This window comes from Neodiprion fabricii, chromosome 2, assembly GCF_021155785.1.
Source record: "Neodiprion fabricii isolate iyNeoFabr1 chromosome 2, iyNeoFabr1.1, whole genome shotgun sequence".
Classification (NCBI taxonomy): domain Eukaryota; kingdom Metazoa; phylum Arthropoda; class Insecta; order Hymenoptera; family Diprionidae; genus Neodiprion; species Neodiprion fabricii.
In genome coordinates this window covers 16,073,184-16,092,483 of record NC_060240.1, presented here as the reverse complement: position 1 = coordinate 16,092,483, position 19,300 = coordinate 16,073,184, and the positions used below count along the sequence as shown (strand labels likewise).

The window sequence follows — 19,300 nt, the reverse complement described above, 5'->3', positions numbered from 1 at the left end:
ACCAGTTCTGAACGGCTGACTTTTTCAAATTATTGTACAAAATTTGTATAAAATATCGTTCAAATATTGTTCTTTCATATGACTTAAGTTTGATTCAAATAATTCTTATATTGTAATTAACAAAAAAATAGGGCAAATATGCTTTTTTTAACCTTCGAAACCCATGTAACCCCTGAAGGACGAAGAGTCTCAATTAAAATGCTTTCTCACATATAAGTTGAGCCAAGATGATCTAGAGCTTTTGTTTTGTGCTGTGAGATAGCGAAGTGGTTCGTGTCTAATCGTAAATTTAACAGTTTTGTAGTTCATTTCGGCGTTCAAGCAATTACTGATACGTCAGCAGATTTCATCATGTAATGGAAACGTTGAAGAAATCGCAGTGCTAATACCAAAAGGGCGTATAATTTTTTTTTCATTGCCAATCGTTCAGTAGTCTTTTCTTCAAGCTGGATATTGAAAAAAAAATTTTAGGTAGTATGTTTGTTTCATCAATATTTAGCTTGAAAATAAGTCTACGTAACGGTAGGTAATGAAGAAAAAAAATTATAGGCCCTTTCGGCATTAGCACCGCGAAATATATAACACCAAAATTTTGCATGTACCATCTGGAAAGCAAAAAGAAGCGACATTAAATCATTGTGATAAATGAATTTATATGTATATGATGAAAAAAATACTGGATCACACTGCAGCTATGATTTGGGTATTGAAGAGAAAAATGCTGTTGATGACCTCAAACAATTTTTAGCTCTTGCGTGAACTTTGCCTGCAACCGCTAATGAGTTCATGGAATACGTCGTCGATTACATAGCCGGATTTATCGCAAAGAAGCTAAAAAAAAAAAAAAAAAACGGGCATCCAGTGTGTTACGTATGTCGCTCCTCACATCGGTGAACTCTCGTGGTAGATCGAGTACACTTCATGCACGAGTGTAATTGAAATATGCTTCGCCGTAGAAAGATTCCAGTGAGAACAGAGAGTCACTGACGTTTCGGCAGTTTCACTGTCAACATACCTTTGTAACACCAGATTGCAACTGGAAATTCATCCAATTCAAAGAAACAGCACGTACTTTCAACTTGTCTGATTTAATCAAATTTTACACTTCAGGAAACTTTAGTTTCCGTTATAGAAATAATCCACAAGCAAGTTTTGACTTATTTCTAAGTCCCTCATCTCACGATCAGTTCGAATCGCTCCAGTCGTAACTGTCCCAAACTCATATTTTTCATTATAACTACCATAAGGCGTTATTCTTACTTTATCCACGCGCTAGACAAACTGACTTGATAAGATTACTTTGGAAACAGAGCGCATCATTAGTAAGGGGATTAGAACTCCACAAGTCATTCGACCGCCAAGCCGCGAAAAGTCAACTGTCTTACGTTGAAAGTCGGTGGAGAACGAGCTGCTCCCCCCTTAAGCTCGTCAGGTCTGATCAAGAAACGAAGACCGAGTACATCATTCTATACTTGTTGGGAAGAAGGGACATTTGCAACGGGATCAGGTAAGTCGTTGCTCTTATACTTTTTCAAACACGTGTCACTCCGGTTCGAAAAATATTCAGGTTTTTATCCCTCGCCGTATGAAGACTTCAGAAAGATTTTCAGTATCAAGATGACCTCTGACGTTCATTGCTGTGATAAGATTTCATAACATATTATTCCGAGCAAAGTATATTATCGAGAGCACATAAATGAGTTGAATGCATCATGAGAGTATATGTTTATATACATGTATGCATAGAGGCTTCTGGCGTAAAATTCATTAGCGCTACTCCCACTCACGAAACTGTTCACATTCGACAAAGATTATTGTGTCTTTACCGACGTTATTATTTTGACAGGAAAAATATTCAAAGGAAAGAAGCTAAAAGCTCAGGAAGGAAAACCTCGAAGAGTGTCGACATCGTGCCTCAGACGTGTCTCTTGGTGTTCTACGACGTGGGTGCTATTTTTTATTCCGATCATCAGGTGAGTTTCAGTGTGAGAGTAATAGAAAATGATGATGCTATTTAATGTTTCATTGTGACTAGAGTAATGGTCGAAATAAAGTTGGTCAAAAGGCATTTGAAGGCTGCGGGTTTCTGCTTTGAGTCGCGAAAGTTTTTTGGATTACCTTCGAAATTGACCCCTGTAAGTTCGTTACATTGTCAGTGAAGCTCTGCAAAAGACAATTTACAAAACGGTAGCCACATTTGTAGGCGAGCGGAATATCCAGAGTATATGAACCACAACTTTTTCGAATTGTCAATATACTTTACAAACTCCTACGCGGCATATTTTAAATTCAACCCTGTTTTTTTTTAAAATATAATACAAACGTTTTCGATAGTCTCAAAATAACACAAAGTTTAATAAAAAAAAATCACACCACAGTCAGATTTCATTTTATGAAAAATCTATCCTATAGAAGGTCGGAGGATAAATTGACGATTCTCGAAAGTCTTGATTTTTGTATTTCGGATATTTCTTTCACTTTCAAACGTGACCACTAATTCTCAAACTGTCTTTTGCCGTACTCCACTTAAGCAGACGCACAGGAGTCAATTTTTGAGATAATGTGAAAAACTTTTTTTTTGTTTCTGAGCGGGAATCCGCCGCTTCTGAATGTATTTCAAGTCAAAGGGGAACACTAAATGCAACGATCACTTTTCACTCCACTTACATGGGCCTACCCCGTAAACACCGTTGATACACTTATACGATAATGTTGTTGAAATTTTTTTCGCAGCAATTTGCGTACACGATGGAGTCAAAAGGCAGCTTTCGGCCATCACAGTGGAAGCAGTGCCTTGCAGCGTTTGGTAGGTTTTCGAAAATAATATGCACGCGATGAAGACGTGCGTCACGTGCCATCAGAAATGATAGTTATTCTTTGTAATCCTTCCTCGAGTTTAATTGCATTGTACGTATCTTCCAATTTTCTTTCCATTTTTCAGCATCATCTCTAATGTTCAATCCAACCAACGGCGCTATTTGGTATCACCTGAATCTGCAGTCCACAGAAAGATATTTCGAGTTCATTTACCTCGTGCCTAGTGTCATCTTAATCACAGGCGGTGCGATTCTCGCAGCAGTCTGCTCTGATTTTTGTGGACGTAAGAAAACTATGTTAGTGTCATCATTTTTCGCTGTACTTGAAATTGTTGCAATCGGTGGATTTCTTCCGCAAATCTTAAGAGAGATTCTGATCTTCGTTTATTTGTTTCATCTCGGTTTCACCTGCACTGCTATTTTTCTGTACATTTCGGAAGTTACTAGCACCAATATTCGCCAAACCGCAATGGTACTTCCACTGGTAACTGTTCAAGTGTTAGGATTTTTTGTGCTATCGGTCTATCAAATTTTTGACAGTTTTCGGGCATATCAGGTTGCACATGGTGTATCTATCTTGATCAGAACAGTATTATACATTGCAATAATTTTACTGTGCCCTGAGACGCCCTATTACTTGAATTCGAGAGATAGGCGCAGAGAAACTGAACAGTCTCTCAGTTTTTATACCGGATTGAGGTACGTCAGAAAAGCAGAACTGATACCGGAACCCGGTGACAATTCGCGAGTGGTGAGGTATACGCAGCAACGAAAAGACAAACTGAGGGAAATCACCGAAATGCAAAATATTCACAGTTTCGGAATGATTTTTTTGTTGATATTGATAAAATGGGGCATTGGACAGCATAACAATGCATCATTTATACAAGCAGTGATGGGAAGAAGTGGAATTTTTCATGTTTTGATTGTTCGTTTCGCATCAATAGTCTTCACTATCATTCTGGCTATAGCTATAATCCTATTTTCGAAGAAATTATCTCTGTTGGCAGTAATTGTCATAAGTTTCATGGCAACTTTAATCGGAATTTGGATACAAGCTCCTGTGATAATTTCGTTACTCATTTTTGTGAAATACTTGGGTCACTTTATCTTTACTGGTGTCACGTGGTCTTCTGTAGGAGTTTCATTCACGACGAATGTCAGGGCCATCGCTATTGCTATTATAGTCAGCTTCGAAATGCTGATAGGTACCATCGTGTTCTGGATTGAGTACCAGATGTATCAAAAAGATCCTGAATATCATCCCTGGTACGTCGATGTACCTCCTGCGGTAAAATCTTACATCGACATGGGGACTCTTGTTGTCGCTTTCATCTTAGTCTTGATTTTCATTCCAAAAACGATCGAGGTGCAGCCTGAGGAAAAGTTAGAAAATTATGCTGTCGTTCGATTTGGAGCTGTGCAGTTATCACAGGTTCCGGCGGGAGTCGCGGGGCCCAGCCAGCCATTGTAGAATTAGAATCCAAAATTTCATGACCGAGAAAATTTTGAAGACTGGGTCTACCAGATGTTACTAAACCGTTTACCTATTCTTAGACGCTTTTCGTGAAATTTCATCATTTGAATAGTCCCACAGCACTGCACACTCGTGATTAAAATGGTACCCGAGAACTCGAATCGTTAGACATAGTTAAATTTATTACCACACTTTTTGTTGCATAATCGGAAACAGTTTCTCCGGATGAAATCGTAAGTCAGTTGAATACATTTTCTTATCGCGTCTTGATCATTGATTTTTTCATTCTCCTTACAATATCTCCATCATCTAAGCCTCTATTACACGCGGCTACTTTTGCGCAATACATATCCATGTATTGTGTAATACCCTGTAAAACTTTCAGCTGCCCCCTCGTTTTGGATGCGCTATTCAATATGTAATGCCAAAATGGTATCAGCCGAGGTATGCAAGTCAATACGGTCGAATAATTAGCACAAGCAGCCGTTGCTGTGTCAAAAATTTAAATTGAAGGTTTGCGCAGTAGCTGTAGTTACCTAGATGAAGCTATCCCCATGTGACTCAGCGATTCGTCTGAAACTTGACATACTTCCTGAATTGTACACAAAAAACTGCAAGCATCTCTTTGGTCTCAACGATACATAATTTCCAAACGTCGGATACAGTGTAGTGTTTGAAAAACAGGGCAGAAAATATCATTCCTTACAGAATTTTTGGTGATTTAAATATTGTGTTAATTGTATTACTCGACTGATCTTGGTTCATGATGCAGAGACCAAGTCAAAGGCAACTCAGAATTTGCTAAGGAAAACTGATGTTTTGATGATTTCTGCAATACAACGATTATTTCGAATTCCGCAATGGTCGTCTCAAACTTACATTCAGCGATGTATGAACAATCACGTTTTCTCATTTTGGTGTTGATTTCCATCTGTCAGAATTTAAACCTGACATGCAGTGAAGTTTGTCTAATGATACAAAAAAACTTCTATTAAATAAACATACAAAATTTTGTTGGTGATTTCCAAATGACCATCGGCTCAACTTTGGCTCCTTCAACCAAGGTCTGTCGAGTACCAATACCAATTTTCGTATTTCTCGAATTCATGCAGTTCATTTCTGAAACAGATTTCTCTGAAATGCCTTATTTTCATTATAGGACAGTCTCTCGTTGTTGACCGTTCTTTCTCATAATGTCCGTATTTCGACCATTTCGCCATTCCACACGTCTCTTAAATTTCGGAACATCCACAATTCGTCAACTGAGATTCTGTTTTTCCGGACGTCTCTCACGAGTGCAGTGTTTCACTTTCTACCTCTCATCTGATTATTCAGGTCGCGTCACGTATCCACTACTAAAATTTTTCTCATCATTCTGTGCTTGTCGAGGAGAGAAAAGAATAGTGACGCACGTAAGCCAGACGAGTTTATACCGTAACGACGTTTTTTTGTCATCCTCAGTTGAGGGGTACCGTCGAATTTTCGGTGCAATTTCCCAAATCGACCTCAAACAATCGGTTGAGGAGATCGTCGGGCGCCAGATTCTCATGTAAAGATTTTTAGACAGCAAAAGATCGTTACGTTACGATTATAACCGGAGAATTCGGTCAGTGAATTAGCTAAGCTCAGGTACTTAGGTCGGTCTGGAAGAGTGGTAGTATTCGCCAGCTGGAATTATAATCGAACGAATCAGGTCAAGTTAGAGAAAATTCATGTCAACTTGATAATCAGTTTCGTGGTAAACAAATCTTTTTTCTGTTTTTTGTGCCATTTGCTACGGATCAGTTCGAAACGCATAACCACACTAAAATTGACGACAAAAATTATTGAAGGTAAAAGGCCTTATAATTGGTGGACACGCCCTTTCGGGACCAAAATATATTTTTCTGCATCGCACTTACAGGCAAATGTTGTTTCTTGACAAATGAAAAATAAAGAATAAGGTCACATCTACTATTTCTGTGTTTTTTGCGTGGACGACGCAAAAATCTTTGAGACATGAGGAACCGCTGATTTCAGGAGGAGTATTCAAAAATTTTTATCTTCTCAAAAAATATTATCAAACGCAACGACATAAAATAGCCTACATACGACCTTACGTTTGTCTTTTTCCTTCCTTCGTCATAAAATAGGTAGTCTTAACAATAATTCAGGTAAGCCGCCTACACGCGTGCGTCAGAGGAATTCTCGAAATATCTCCTAAAGATCAAATAAATGCGCGAAAATACTGGAAGGTATTTTTCAGGATAACACGTTCGACGCGCACATGCAGTGCAATAAAACCATCCATCGAATAGTATGCGTTATAGGTAGGATGCCGCAATAATAGAATAGGTTAATTTTTAAGTATGAACACAAAATAAGAGGGGACTGTTACCTACACCCGTGTGAAGACTGGGGGTAGGAATGTATGGGCAAATTCAAAGACGCGAAACATTTTTTCTTCTTCTTGATTGGTTTCACTCTCTGGAATTTGTTGTAAGTCAATCCGAAGGTTTGCCAGACTTTTGCCAACTCTAAGGGAGACTCTTTTCAACAAGTGTCACTACTTCAGTTTTTGCGTCCGAATGGAGGAGACTGTAATTTATGCTTTCGAACAGAGCAGTACTTTTAATTTGTGCATTCATTTAATGCGGTTTTCCAAAGTTCTCTCACTTTTGTTAAACGCACAATTTGTAAGAATCCTTTCATGGGAATTCATACCATCTCTTTTGTAAGACCTAGTTACATTCAGACCTTCACGTTAAGTCAAATACTTTCATCCTTCGTTATTGTGTACTTCAAATTTAATCATTTCATGTCGTAAACGTTTTGTTGTAATGTTTCTAATCCAATCATTTCAATAAATAAACATCATGTTCCTGTGTTCTGAACTTTGATTTTGTAAGTAATTAATTCAACCACGGATCCTAACAAAGTTCATAAAAGTAATTTCCAAACCTCCCATCGAGCACGCAGACCTAGTCCCAGCCCCAATCTTCGAAATCAATGAAAAGCAAGTGGTATCGTTTTCAATACCAAAGTTCATTTCCTCTCGACACGATCGTACAAAAAGGTTAATAAGTGCAAATAACCGAGAAGGCTAATTTTCATTCAGTGTGTAGGGGGGACTCAGAAAAGCTTAACTTGAAATTGTCGACCAAGATTTCCTATGAGCTTTATCCACCAATCTGATTTATTTTTTTATTTTGTTTTTGCGATAACTCAGCCGTGTGTCAAGATGCAGAAATTGCGATCATATACTTTTTTGTTCCGTTTTTACGCTTCACAGTTTAGGTCATGAGAATTCTTCACCTTCTGTTGATCGTTGTTGAGATATCGAACGAGAGAGTGAAAAATTAAGAGTTTTAATATCTGAACTTGTAACTTTCGGTTTAACCCTAAAAAAATGTTTGGGAGTTGGAAACCTTTGAATTATATGAGCCTAAATACTGCACCTTTTTGAGAATTCAATCTTTGAATGCATTTTCCTATACTCTGTAACGTCGCATTTTTTATGTCTGTCACAAGTGGCTTCCTGAACCCCGGGCGGAACCAAAATTTCGGGGTCTTCGAGATCGAGTAGCGAAGTATTTATAAAAGAGCGGCAGAACTGGAGTCACGCATTCGAAAATACGGAAGGGCGCACTGTAGCGAATAGTGATTAAGATATTTCAGGTTTTTATTTTTTACTGTTCGAGTTTCAACGGCCTGAAGCAGGAAGTCAGCAACGAAATCAAGGAAATTGCGGAGCGACGGAATAGCGATGATCTCGAACGAAGGATGTCAAGGCTGCAGAGGGAAAATCAACGAAGATTCCTGCATCACGGGAATCCAAGGCGGACGCGATTCCCTCTGGCGGCCGGCACGTAGCAGACAATCCCCTGCTAACCCGGCCAAGAGTTGACCGCCGAATTTGCAAAGGATCGACTGGCGTCGGGGGGGTGTGGGGATCACCGCCCCTCTCACCGCCGGTAGATCGCAGAGCTGCGCAGAGGACGAAATTACGATCTGGCGTCAAGTTCTGCGCCGCGATGCTACGAAGGATGCGCGCACGAGTTGCGCAGTCTACGAAATCGATGACGGATCGATTATTGCGTATTCTTCGGGTATGACGTCACGTAGGGCATAGCGTATCGAGATCCGTGTTGCGGCAGGTCGTCGATTTTTTGAAATCACTAGTTTTGGTGACCGTTCTAGATAGTCACGTTTCGGAGTATCTAAACCACGCAATTGAGATTTTTTCCGGCCAAAAATTTTAGCAGGATACCGTAAGTACCATCGCACAAAAGACAGTCCGTAGATGTATAGTTTTATGTTTTCGACTCGCAAATACGGGTGGTTAATTTGTTACAAACAAAAAACATCAAAAAAACGATTTTTTTTCGTTTTTCGCTTGTAAAAGCTGAACCGATACAGCAATCTTGGTAATCTAAGGAGATGAATTGTACGAAATGAAAATACGAAAGGAAATGAGCCCTATACGGTCTCGATCGGATTAATATAAACGGAGAAAATTTGGAAAAACCTAAAAAGCTACGTTTTTTCAAAAATTCATCACTCCACCATTTTCAAACTTGCAGCGCGGGCTTTTCGCGAGAAAGTAGTGATTCACGGGTACTTTACGTGTGCATAATCCAGGCGCTGTCGGATAATCAGGTTTTGCGTAATTGCGATTTTAATTTTTTCATGACGTATCTTGCAGAGAGGCTGGATGCTCTGGTAGTGGTCCGATTTTCATTTAGAAAACGGGTTTTGAAAGTAGAAGTATATCGCTACAAAACGTTTATCCTGATTTTGCGTTAAGATGCTGCGAAATGGGTGAAAAATGGCCGTAAACATGACGAAAAACGGCAGAGAGCGCGAAAGCGGTCGAATTTGTATTTGTGCGCCGCGCGCTTGTATTACTATATACGAGTATACTCACCACCCCGCGTTTACCTCATACCCCCACTACTCTACCGTTTTCGCGGTATATTTACCGGTACCTTAACAACTGAATGTCATTTCAGCTACTACTAGGTTTAGATCTATCACATGTATGAAAACTAGTAGCTTGGCTAAAATAACTCATTGAAAATGTAATAGACTCCCGGACTAGAAGGGACATTAGCCAAAATCTACTCAAAACTACACGTCACAGACCGGCGTGATTTTATTGCATTTTTTTCAATAGTAAGAGGGACACTGGGATCATTAATAAATAATACCAGATTTGACGATTCAAATTGAGTCGATAAAGTACATGATCCAGTAGTAATTAATACCTATCAAATTTTTGTTAACTCGAAACTGTAGTTGGACGAAATAATTCAGCAGAGCTTTTTTCAAACGGTAGATGACGAGGGATCGAAGTTTACCAAATTATAGAGATCCGCAGCAGGATCGGCAGCTTCGCTAATTCAGTAACAGCAGAAATTAGTCAAGTACGGCAGGCTTCTGATAGGTAACTTGGGATACATTTAAATACGATAGTTTGCAGTAACTAATTTGAATGAGAGCGTATTGAATGATGCGAATTGCGGGAGAGCTTATTCAAGAGGAAATTGTTGGTGAAAGTCGGAAACGATGGATTACGATACTTCAAATTCGAGAGAGTTTTCAAGCCGAACGTTGAAAGCGAATTCGAGAGATAATTTTGACAGCAAATCTGACAGAGAACTTACGAAAGGAAGAGGAAGCTCAGATACAGGAAAGTGAAAGATATACGACTTACTTGCTGTAGAATCGAAGATACCTAATTGTAAGTAAGAAACAAGGGTACACCCGTTCATTTGAATAGGTGATAGAAATGTTATACATGGTTGAGGATTCGTTTTCTTGGGTGTCTTTTACACCCAATGCAACGCCAAATACTGCATGAAAATCCATGTAACTTCAAGATGTTTTAAGTCTGTGAAATTCAGAAATAATGAAGGTAGCGTAAAATCCATACCCTTATTTCTTCAAAACATCATTTCGAACTCGAATAAAAAGATTTATATTCTCAACTCTGTTTCACGACTTGTGAATCGTTTTTTTTTTTTTTATTTTTAATAAAAATGCGCTTTTGTCGAATATCCGCCAAGTTACCTCATCCTTATTTCCCGTCTTCCTGTGTATAAGCATGTATTAATTGCATTATTTAGTTTGATTGGGAATAAATTGGACAAATGTTTTGGTATGCATGATGAACATTACCAATATTTCGTATTTTATTTTATATCAAATATGTAACAGTAGCCGAAAACAAGCGTCATATTCATCCATTCATCCATTTGATCAATCACTCATTCAAAACATGAATTATTTATTAAAAGTTGTATATCAGTTTGAAATTGTCGTGGTGAATCGCCCTCCGTCAGTTTAATTTGTTCCACTACGATTTGTCATTCATTTGCACAGTCTCTCTTTCCGTTTTTCTTTTACGTTGAAATTTGTTCTGACAATTGGAACTCATCCGGCATAATTTGCAATGCTCTTCGCTCTAAGACATTATCTGTCGAAGATGATGGAAAACACATTTTTATTCTTCTTCTCTACGCCAGAGCGTTTAAACTGCACGATTCTGATCGAACGCCTATACCAATCGACTTCAAGTTTGAAACACAGGTATTTGGCATCGAAATCTAGCCCTGCACAACAAATTTTGAATTTTGAATAGTAACGAAAAAATCATATCATGTAATATGTATATATACGTAAATAAAGTAAAGCAAAAATTGGCAAACGGATATAGATTCGGCACATTCAAACCTTCGGACTTGTGTTATTGTTTATTATCATTGACATCTGCATTACGGGCTCTAGTGATTGCACAAAAGATATCCTTCAAGCTAGGTGTAAATCAAGAATCGAACCAACAAAGATGCGATATTCTCTAATCGATGCAAAATTGTAAAACAGCCTGAATATCAGTGAGAAACATTTGTGTCACGCACAAATGCCTAGCAAGAGAATGTTCAGGAAAAGGTTGTTCGTTCGTCATGAATCTGATAAAACAATATTGACCAGATATACGGGAAGAATAGTCATTATGCCTCAACTCATAGGGAATTTTACGTACGTTGATTTTCATCAGATTACATTTATTCACGTAACATGTAGAAATGAATATATCAGCCTCAACATTTTCATTTCTACCAAATACATGACTCATTTGTTTATTGATTTGTATGCTTTGGACAGCATACAAATAATGGGGGAACGCTCCGACAATGAATTTCATGGAATGCTATTACCTTAATCGCCCTGACACTGTCTTGCAACAGGGTACTTTTGTATTCGGATACTCGGTGTAAAATTGACGTCTGATTGATCCAGAAGTGCAGTGCGGTGGTTCATCTTTTCTGTTTTATAGTTGAATTTGTTCCTTCCTGGTGACCAGTCGGCAGGTATGCCTATCAAGAGCTGAAGGGACGAACCATTGCCCGGCACGTAGGCTAATAGCAAAGCGCGGACCATGGAGAGAGACCTTGGTAAGATTTGACTGCGCGGCACAGAGCGCATGCATACACGACGTGTTGTGTTACTTTGGGCCAGGGCGTAAGTGTGGTGGATAACAAGTCTCCGCGGAATCCAGGATAGTAGGCGATTGTCCTCGACAAGAGAAATTGCCGACCGTTGGAAGCGGATTCGTTCGTGCTTCGATATAAATGAAGAAATGAAGAACGTTTTGTCATATCTAAATGATCTTGATGCAGAAAGTAAATATGTATAATACTTGACAATATAACGGCCGACGAAGATGATGATAATGAATTGGAAATTGAAATTGAGCGACCAGAAGAGCAAGACGATGACGAACAAGAGTAATATAGGGCCGCATGCTTGCTATTAATAATGCAAATAATAGGAAGAAATCCCCCTCGCATTCAAACATGGATTGAAATACATTTACGAGAAATTGATGGTCAATAAAAATGTAATTGTAATAAACCGTACTATGTATTGGATTTCACAGTTGACCCAGCGTTTTCATATATGTAGGGCGCTTCCCACTTTTTGCGCTCTATTCTCATTCAGAACAAATATGTAGAAAGTTTTATGCTCTCAAACTTTTCTTATAACTCCAAATGTCATTTAGAGCAATGGAAGCAAGATAATTGCCAAAAATCGGTTTTTGTGATCTTTGACCTCGATTATCTTGATTCGCGTAAACGGGATTTTATGAAACTTTCAAGCTAACTTATTGAATGTCAACAAAAAGAATTAAGTAAGTTCATAACTTATCATCTTCCATTCCGAGGTTGAATCCTTATTTGACTGGACTATTCTGAGACTTAGTTTTTAGTGCTTAATTGTAAGATCTCGATACAGATTAAAAAAATATGTGTCAGCAGCTTGGCCATACTGTCGATACCAACACGGTCACAATCCGGATATCTCGACTTCCAACATCATATTTAAAAATATTTCGCAAGCACTCTTTGATTTTTCTCCTCTAGATCCCTAATCTTACGATCAGTTCAAAACGCTCCATTTGCAACTGTTCCAAACTCACATTTTTCAGTACGGCTACCATAAGGCGTTATACATGCTTCTGCTACGTGTTGGACAGACTGAATTGATAAGATTACTTCGGTAAAAACCGCAACGTTAGTAGGGGGCTCAGAACTCCACCAGTCATTCGACTGCGAAGTCGCGGAAAGTCAACTGTGTTGCCTTGAAAGTCGACAACGAACGAGCTGCTCCTCGTAAGCTCGTCAGATCTGATCAACGAACGAAGACCACTTCGATTTCTCTACTTCGAATGGAAGCGAGTTGAGGCACTGAACGAGTTCGTCACATCATTCTATACTTGTCGGGAAGAAAGGGACATCAGCAACAGGATCGGGCAAATTGTTGCTCGCATCGTTTTTCATACACGTGTCACTGCGGTCCGACGAGTATTCAGGTCTTTATCGCTCGCCGTATTAGCAATTTATAATTATTTATATAATAATTTCAGTATCAAGATGACCCGTAATGTTCTCCGCTGTGATATGATTTCATAACATCTTATTGCGCGTGAATTAAATCATCCAAAGCACAGAAATGAGTCGAATTCACAATTCAACACAAGCGTGTATGCAGGCCTATGGCGTCACATTTGTCAACGCTACTACTGTTCCGGAAACTGTTCACATTTAACCATAGATTGCCACACCGGGGTCCTGGAGACCCCAGAGTAATTTTCAGATGCTCGTCCTTGAATAGCGGGACGGGGATGAGATTGGAACTGTAACGTAAAAAGTGTTCGGGGTCTCTTCAAATAGTGATACGGGTCGGTGCGATCAGTTGCCGTGGATCCACTGAGCAGCGATTGTTGAAGTGGATCCGGCCCAGTGTGGAAACGACGTAACTTTTTTGAGGATGAGTACTACTTCCAATTTAATTCATTTTATGTTCATAATATTATACATTTCTTCCGCATTCTCATTATTATTTTTTTTCCCTTATTAATCGAAAAAAATGTAAAAATCGAGATGGACGCTTCATGATGAGAGCTCTGTATTGACCGCTTGTGTATCGCTCGATTCGAGTTGAAGATCTACCGAGTAAATATTTGTAGACAATGAGCCATTCAAATATTACCAACGTATTTTACAGTTAAAACATGTAGACCCAGAGTAAAATATGCAGCTGCGAGGAGGTAGAAGCGCTGCTTTGGTCTCGGCCATAAGGAGAGCGCTTTGCCGCTTCAAACTTGACCTAGTATAACTTTGAATAACGTAAATGGTTTGTCATTGTATTGACTGAGAAATGAACCTAATAAATACTTTATATTATACGTGGATATTCATAAAATTACGTTTTCCCTCGAGCCGGTATTTGATTTCTGAAATTGTTGAACGTTTTTACAAATGTGGGGAATCGTGGGGCACAAGAACCCCCCTAAAAAATTTGCCAAAAGCAATTTTTTTTTTTTCATTGCCATTGCCAAATTTTCATAACTTTGATATACTTACCAAGTTTGTGAGAATACGTGATACGATATACCCGTGGCACGATAGACCCTTCGAAAAATTAGAAGACCAAAAAGTTCTGAAGATTTAGGAAAAATTATATTTAAGATAAAGGCCATTTTCTCCATAATATAAACCTTTTTGTTCTCAAATATTATTAGGTTAACAATGTCTCATTCCTCACATGTAGAACTAAAGGATGCAGTGGTATTGGAAAAAAAGAACTAAAGCTTTTTCACCGTTTTTCGGAGGGTATCCGTCGTGCCCCAGGGATTTTTATAATTTTTTGTTTCTTTAATTTGTCAATGCAATGATGGATTTGCTCGAGATAGATTATAATAACTTGTACCCGGTGCTCATAAGCCACAAGAAATGATTAGTTGCTTAGGGGGTCCGTCGTACTCCACGTTTGCCTACGTGTAAATAAATTACGCAGAGAATTGGTAGCGAATGTCATACACGAAAACACATAGATGGGAGCAAAAGTTTTAGGTGCAAATATAAAGTGTTCTACACCATCGTAAAAATGACCGGAAAAGTGAGAGTTGGAAAATTTTTTATATCGACGATTTGCAGTTTTGTTCATACTATTGAAATATTCTCTTGTGAAATTTTGTTTTCCATGTTTTGAAATGCGCCCTTCAAGATGCTGGACGAATTTAAGGAATTGGGCTACTAGGACGGGAGATATAAATTTATGTCAAATATGTCAATTTTAACTGTAGTTGTGAAGGAAAATCTGAATAGAGTCCCTGAAACCCCGGTGTGGCAACAACGTGGGCAAAAATAACTGTGGCAATCTAGGGTTCACATAGATGATTGTTCCATTACTGTCGTGATTATTCTGATAGTTAACACATTCAAAGGAAAGAGGCTGAAAGCCCAGGAGAAAAACTCTCAAAGAGAGTCAACTTCATGCCTTATACGTTGGTGTTCCACGGCGTCAGTGCTGCTTTTCATTTCGTTCTTTGCGGGGGTTCCAATGTGAGAGTAGTAGGTCATGATCGTTTCATGTGATGTTCCATTGTGACTAAACTAATGGTCGAAATAGAGTAAACCAAAATCTGCTTTGAATGACAAAAAGTTTTTTGAATTATCTCAAAAGTTTACTCCTGTACGTCCGTTTCAATAGAGGGTAGCCACTGATTTTTGGAATTCTCAATATATCCTCCAGGCTCCTAAAGAACATATTTTAGATGCGACCTTTTATTTTTCATCGACTAATAGAAACGTCCCCAAAAGTTTCAAAACAACACAAAGTCTAATATAAAAATCGTAACTGAGTTAAATTTTATTTGATGAGAAATCCGCCCTAGAGGAGCTCAGAGGATAAATTGACGATTCTCAAAAGTCTTGATTTCTGTATTCCGGACATTTCTTTCGCTTTCAAACGTGGCCACCGTTTTTCAAACCGTGTTTCGTAGTGCTCGACTTGAACAAACGCACAGGAGTCAATTTATCAGACAAATTGAAAAACTTTTTTGTGTTTTTGAGGGAAAATCTTTTACGTCTCAATGCATTTCAGTTCACTCTGTTTCATTCATTAGTCTAGTCAAAACGAAACGATGAATAAAACGATCATTTTTCACTACTCTCACATTGGCACACCCCGTAAACACCGTTGATACACTTGTACGATAATGTGGATTAATTTTTTTTCGCAGCCTTTTGTGTACACGATGGAGTCAAGCGGCAGCTTTCGGTCATCACAGTGGAAGCAGTGCCTAGCAGCGTTTGGTAGGTTCTCAAAAATAATATGCATGCAACAAAGACGTGCGTCACGTGCCATCGGAAATGATAGTTATTCTGTGTAATCCTTTCTCAAGTTTAATAGTATTGTACGTATCTTCCAATTTTCTTTCCATTTTTCAGCATCATCTCTAATGTTCTATCCAGCCGTCGACGCTGTTTGGTATCACCTGAAGTCCACAGAAAGATATTTCGAGTTCATTTACCTCGTGCCTAGTGTCATCTTAGTCACAGGTGGTGCGATTCTCGCAGCAGTCTGCTCTGATTTTTGTGGACGTAAGAAAACTATGTTAGCGTCATCATTTTTCGCTGTACTTCAAACTGTTGCAAACGGTGGATTTCTTCCGGAAATCTTGACAGAGATTCTGAACTTCGTTTATTTGTTTCATCTCGGTTTCACCTACACTGCTATTTTTCTTTACATTTCGGAAGTTACTAGCACCAATATTCGCCAAACCGCAATGGTACTTCCGCTGGCAACTGATCTAATGATAGGATTTATTTTGCTATCGGTCTATCAAATTTTTGACAGTATTCGGGCATATCAGGTTGCACATGGTATATCTGTCTTGATCGCAACTGTATTATACATTGCAATAATTTTACTGTGCCCTGAGACGCCCTATTACTTGAATTCGAGAGATAGGCGCAGAGAAACTGAACAGTCTCTCAGTTTTTATACCGGATTGAGGTACGTCAGAAAAGCAGAACTGATACCGGAACCCGGTGACAATTCGCGAGTGGCGAGGTATACGCAGCAACGGAAAGACAAACTGAGGGAAATCACCGAACTGAAAAATATTCACAGTTTCGGAATGATTTTTTTGTTAATATTGATAAAATGGGGCATTGGACAGCGTAACAATGCATCATTTATACAAGCAGTGATGGGAAATAGTGGAATTTTTCATGCTTTGATTGTTCATTTTGCATCAATATTCTTCACTGTCATTCTGGCTATAGCTATAATCCTATTTTCGAAGAAATTGTCTCTGTTGGCAGTAATTGTCATCAGTTTCATGGCAACTTTAATCGGAATTTGGATACAAGCTCCTGTGATAATTTCGTTACTCATTTTTGTGAAATACTTGGGTCACTTTATCTTTACTGGTGTCACGTGGTCTTCTGTAGGAGTTTCATTCACGACGAATGTCAGGGCCATCGCCATTGCTATTATAGTCAGCTTCGACGTGCTGATAGGTACCATCGTGTTCTGGATTGAGTACCAGATGTATCAAAAAGATCCTGAATATCATCCCTGGTACCTCGATGTACCTCCCGTAGTAAAATCTTATATCGACATGGGGACTCTTGTTGTCGCTTTCATCTTAGTCTTGATTTTCATTCCAAAAACGATCGAGGTGCAGCCTGAGGAACAGTTTGAAAATTATGCTGTCGTTCGATTCGGAGCTGTGGAGTTATCACAGGTTCCGGCGGAAGTCGCGGGGCTCAGCCAGCCATTGCAGAAATAGAATCCAAAATTTCATCACCGAGAAAATTTTAAGGACTGGGTCTACCAGATGTTACTAAACCGTTTACCTATTCTCAGACGCTTTTCGTGAAATTTCATCATTTGAATAGTCCCACCGCACTGCACACTCGTGATTAAAATGGTACCCGAGAACTCGTATCGTTAGACATGGTTGAATTTATTACCACACTTTTTGTTGCATAATCGAAAACGGTTTCTCCGGATTGAATCCTAAGTCAGTTGAATACATTTTCTTATCGCGTCTTGATCATCAATTTTTTCTTTCTCCTCACAATATCTCCATCATCCAAACTTCTATTATACGCGGCTACTTTTGCGCAATGCACATTCATGTATTGTGTAATACCCGGTAAAATTTCAGCTGCTCCCTCGTTTTCGATGCGCTATTTAATATGTGATGCCAAAAAGGTATCAGCCGAGATATACAAGTCAATACAGTCGAATAATTAGCACAAGCAGCCGTTGCTGTGTCAAAAATTCAAATTGAAGGTTTGCGCAGAAGCTTCAGTTGCCTGGATGAAGCTATCCCCATGTGACCCAGCGATTCGTCTGAAACTTGACATACTTCCTGAATTGTACACAAAAAACTGCAAGCATCTCTTTGGTCTCAACGATACATAGTTTTCAAACGTCGGATACAGTATAGTGTTTGCATAACAGGGCAGAAAATATCATTCCTTACGGAATTTTTGGTGATTTGAATATTGTGTTAATTGTATTACTCGACTGATCTTGGTTAATGGTGAAGAGACCAAGTCAAAGGTAACTCAGAATTTGCGACGGAAAACTGATGTTTTGATGATTTCTGCAATACAACGATTATTTCGAATTCCGCAATGGTCATCTCAAACTGACATTCAGCGATGTATGAACAATCACGTTTTCTCATTTTGGTGTTGATTTCCATCTGTCAGAATTTAAACCTGACATGCAATGAAGTTTGTCTCACGATACCAAAAAAACTTCCATCAAATAAAAATACAAGATTTTGTTGGTGATTTCCAAATGACCATCGGCTCAACTTTGGCTCCTTCAACCAAGGTCTGTCGAGTACCAATACCAATTTTCGTATTTCTCAAATTCATGCAGTTCATTTCTGAAACAGATTTCTCTGAAATGCCTTATTTTCATTATAAGTTAGTCTCTCGTTGTTGACAGTTCCTTCTCATAATGTCCGTATTTCGACCATTTCGCAGTTCCACACGTCTCTTAAATTTCGGAACATCCACAATTCGTCAACTGAGATTCTGTTTTTCCGGACGTCTCTCACGAGTGCAGTGTTTCACTTTCTACCTCTCATCTGATTATTCAGGTCGCGTCACGTATCCACTACTGAAATTTTCTTCATCATTCTGTGCTTGTCGAGGAGAGAAAAGAATAGTGACGCACGTAAGCCAGACGAGTTCATACCGTAACGACGTTTTTTTGTCATCCTCAGTTGCGGGGTACCGTCGAATCTTCGGTGCAATTTCCCAAATCGACCTCAAACAATCGGTTGAGGAGATTGTCGGGCGCCAGATTCTCATGTAAAGATTTTTAGACAGCAAAGGATCGTTACGTTACGATCATAACCGAAGAATTCGGTCAGTGAATTAGCTAAGCTCAGGTACTAAGGTCGGTCTGGAAGAGTGGTAGTATTCGCCAGCTGGAATTATAATCGAACGAAACAAGTCACGTTAGAGAAAATTCATGTCAACTTGATAATCAGTTTCGTGGTGAACAAATCTTTTTTTCTGTTTTTTGTGCCATTCGCTACGGATTAGTTCGAAACGCATAACCACACTAAAATTGACGACAAAAATTATTGAAGGTAAAAGGCCTTATAATTGGTAGACACGCCCTTCCGGGACCAAAATATATT

At 38.9% G+C, this 19,300-nt stretch overlaps 1 protein-coding gene across 6 annotated transcripts; it reads left to right on the top strand.

Annotated features, from left to right (window-relative positions):
* The first annotated feature begins 826 nt into the window (after positions 1-826).
* Positions 827-18,091, top strand: LOC124176950. 6 transcript variants are annotated; one of them, XM_046558866.1, is made up of 6 exons: positions 827-931; positions 1,311-1,507; positions 1,847-1,973; positions 2,734-2,806; positions 2,942-3,011; positions 16,135-18,091. In XM_046558866.1, exons 4-6 carry the CDS (start codon positions 2,749-2,751, stop codon positions 17,417-17,419), a joined length of 1,413 nt encoding a protein of 470 aa, XP_046414822.1. In that variant the 5' UTR covers positions 827-931; positions 1,311-1,507; positions 1,847-1,973; positions 2,734-2,748; the 3' UTR covers positions 17,420-18,091. The 6 variants fall into 6 exon arrangements, with proteins under 6 accessions (XP_046414822.1, XP_046414820.1, XP_046414819.1 ...); XM_046558864.1 differs by lacking the exons at positions 827-931; positions 1,311-1,507 and having other exon boundaries at positions 1,594-1,973; positions 2,942-2,981; positions 16,111-18,091; XM_046558863.1 differs by lacking the exons at positions 827-931; positions 1,311-1,507 and having other exon boundaries at positions 1,595-1,973.
* The last annotated feature ends 1,209 nt before the right edge of the window (positions 18,092-19,300 follow it).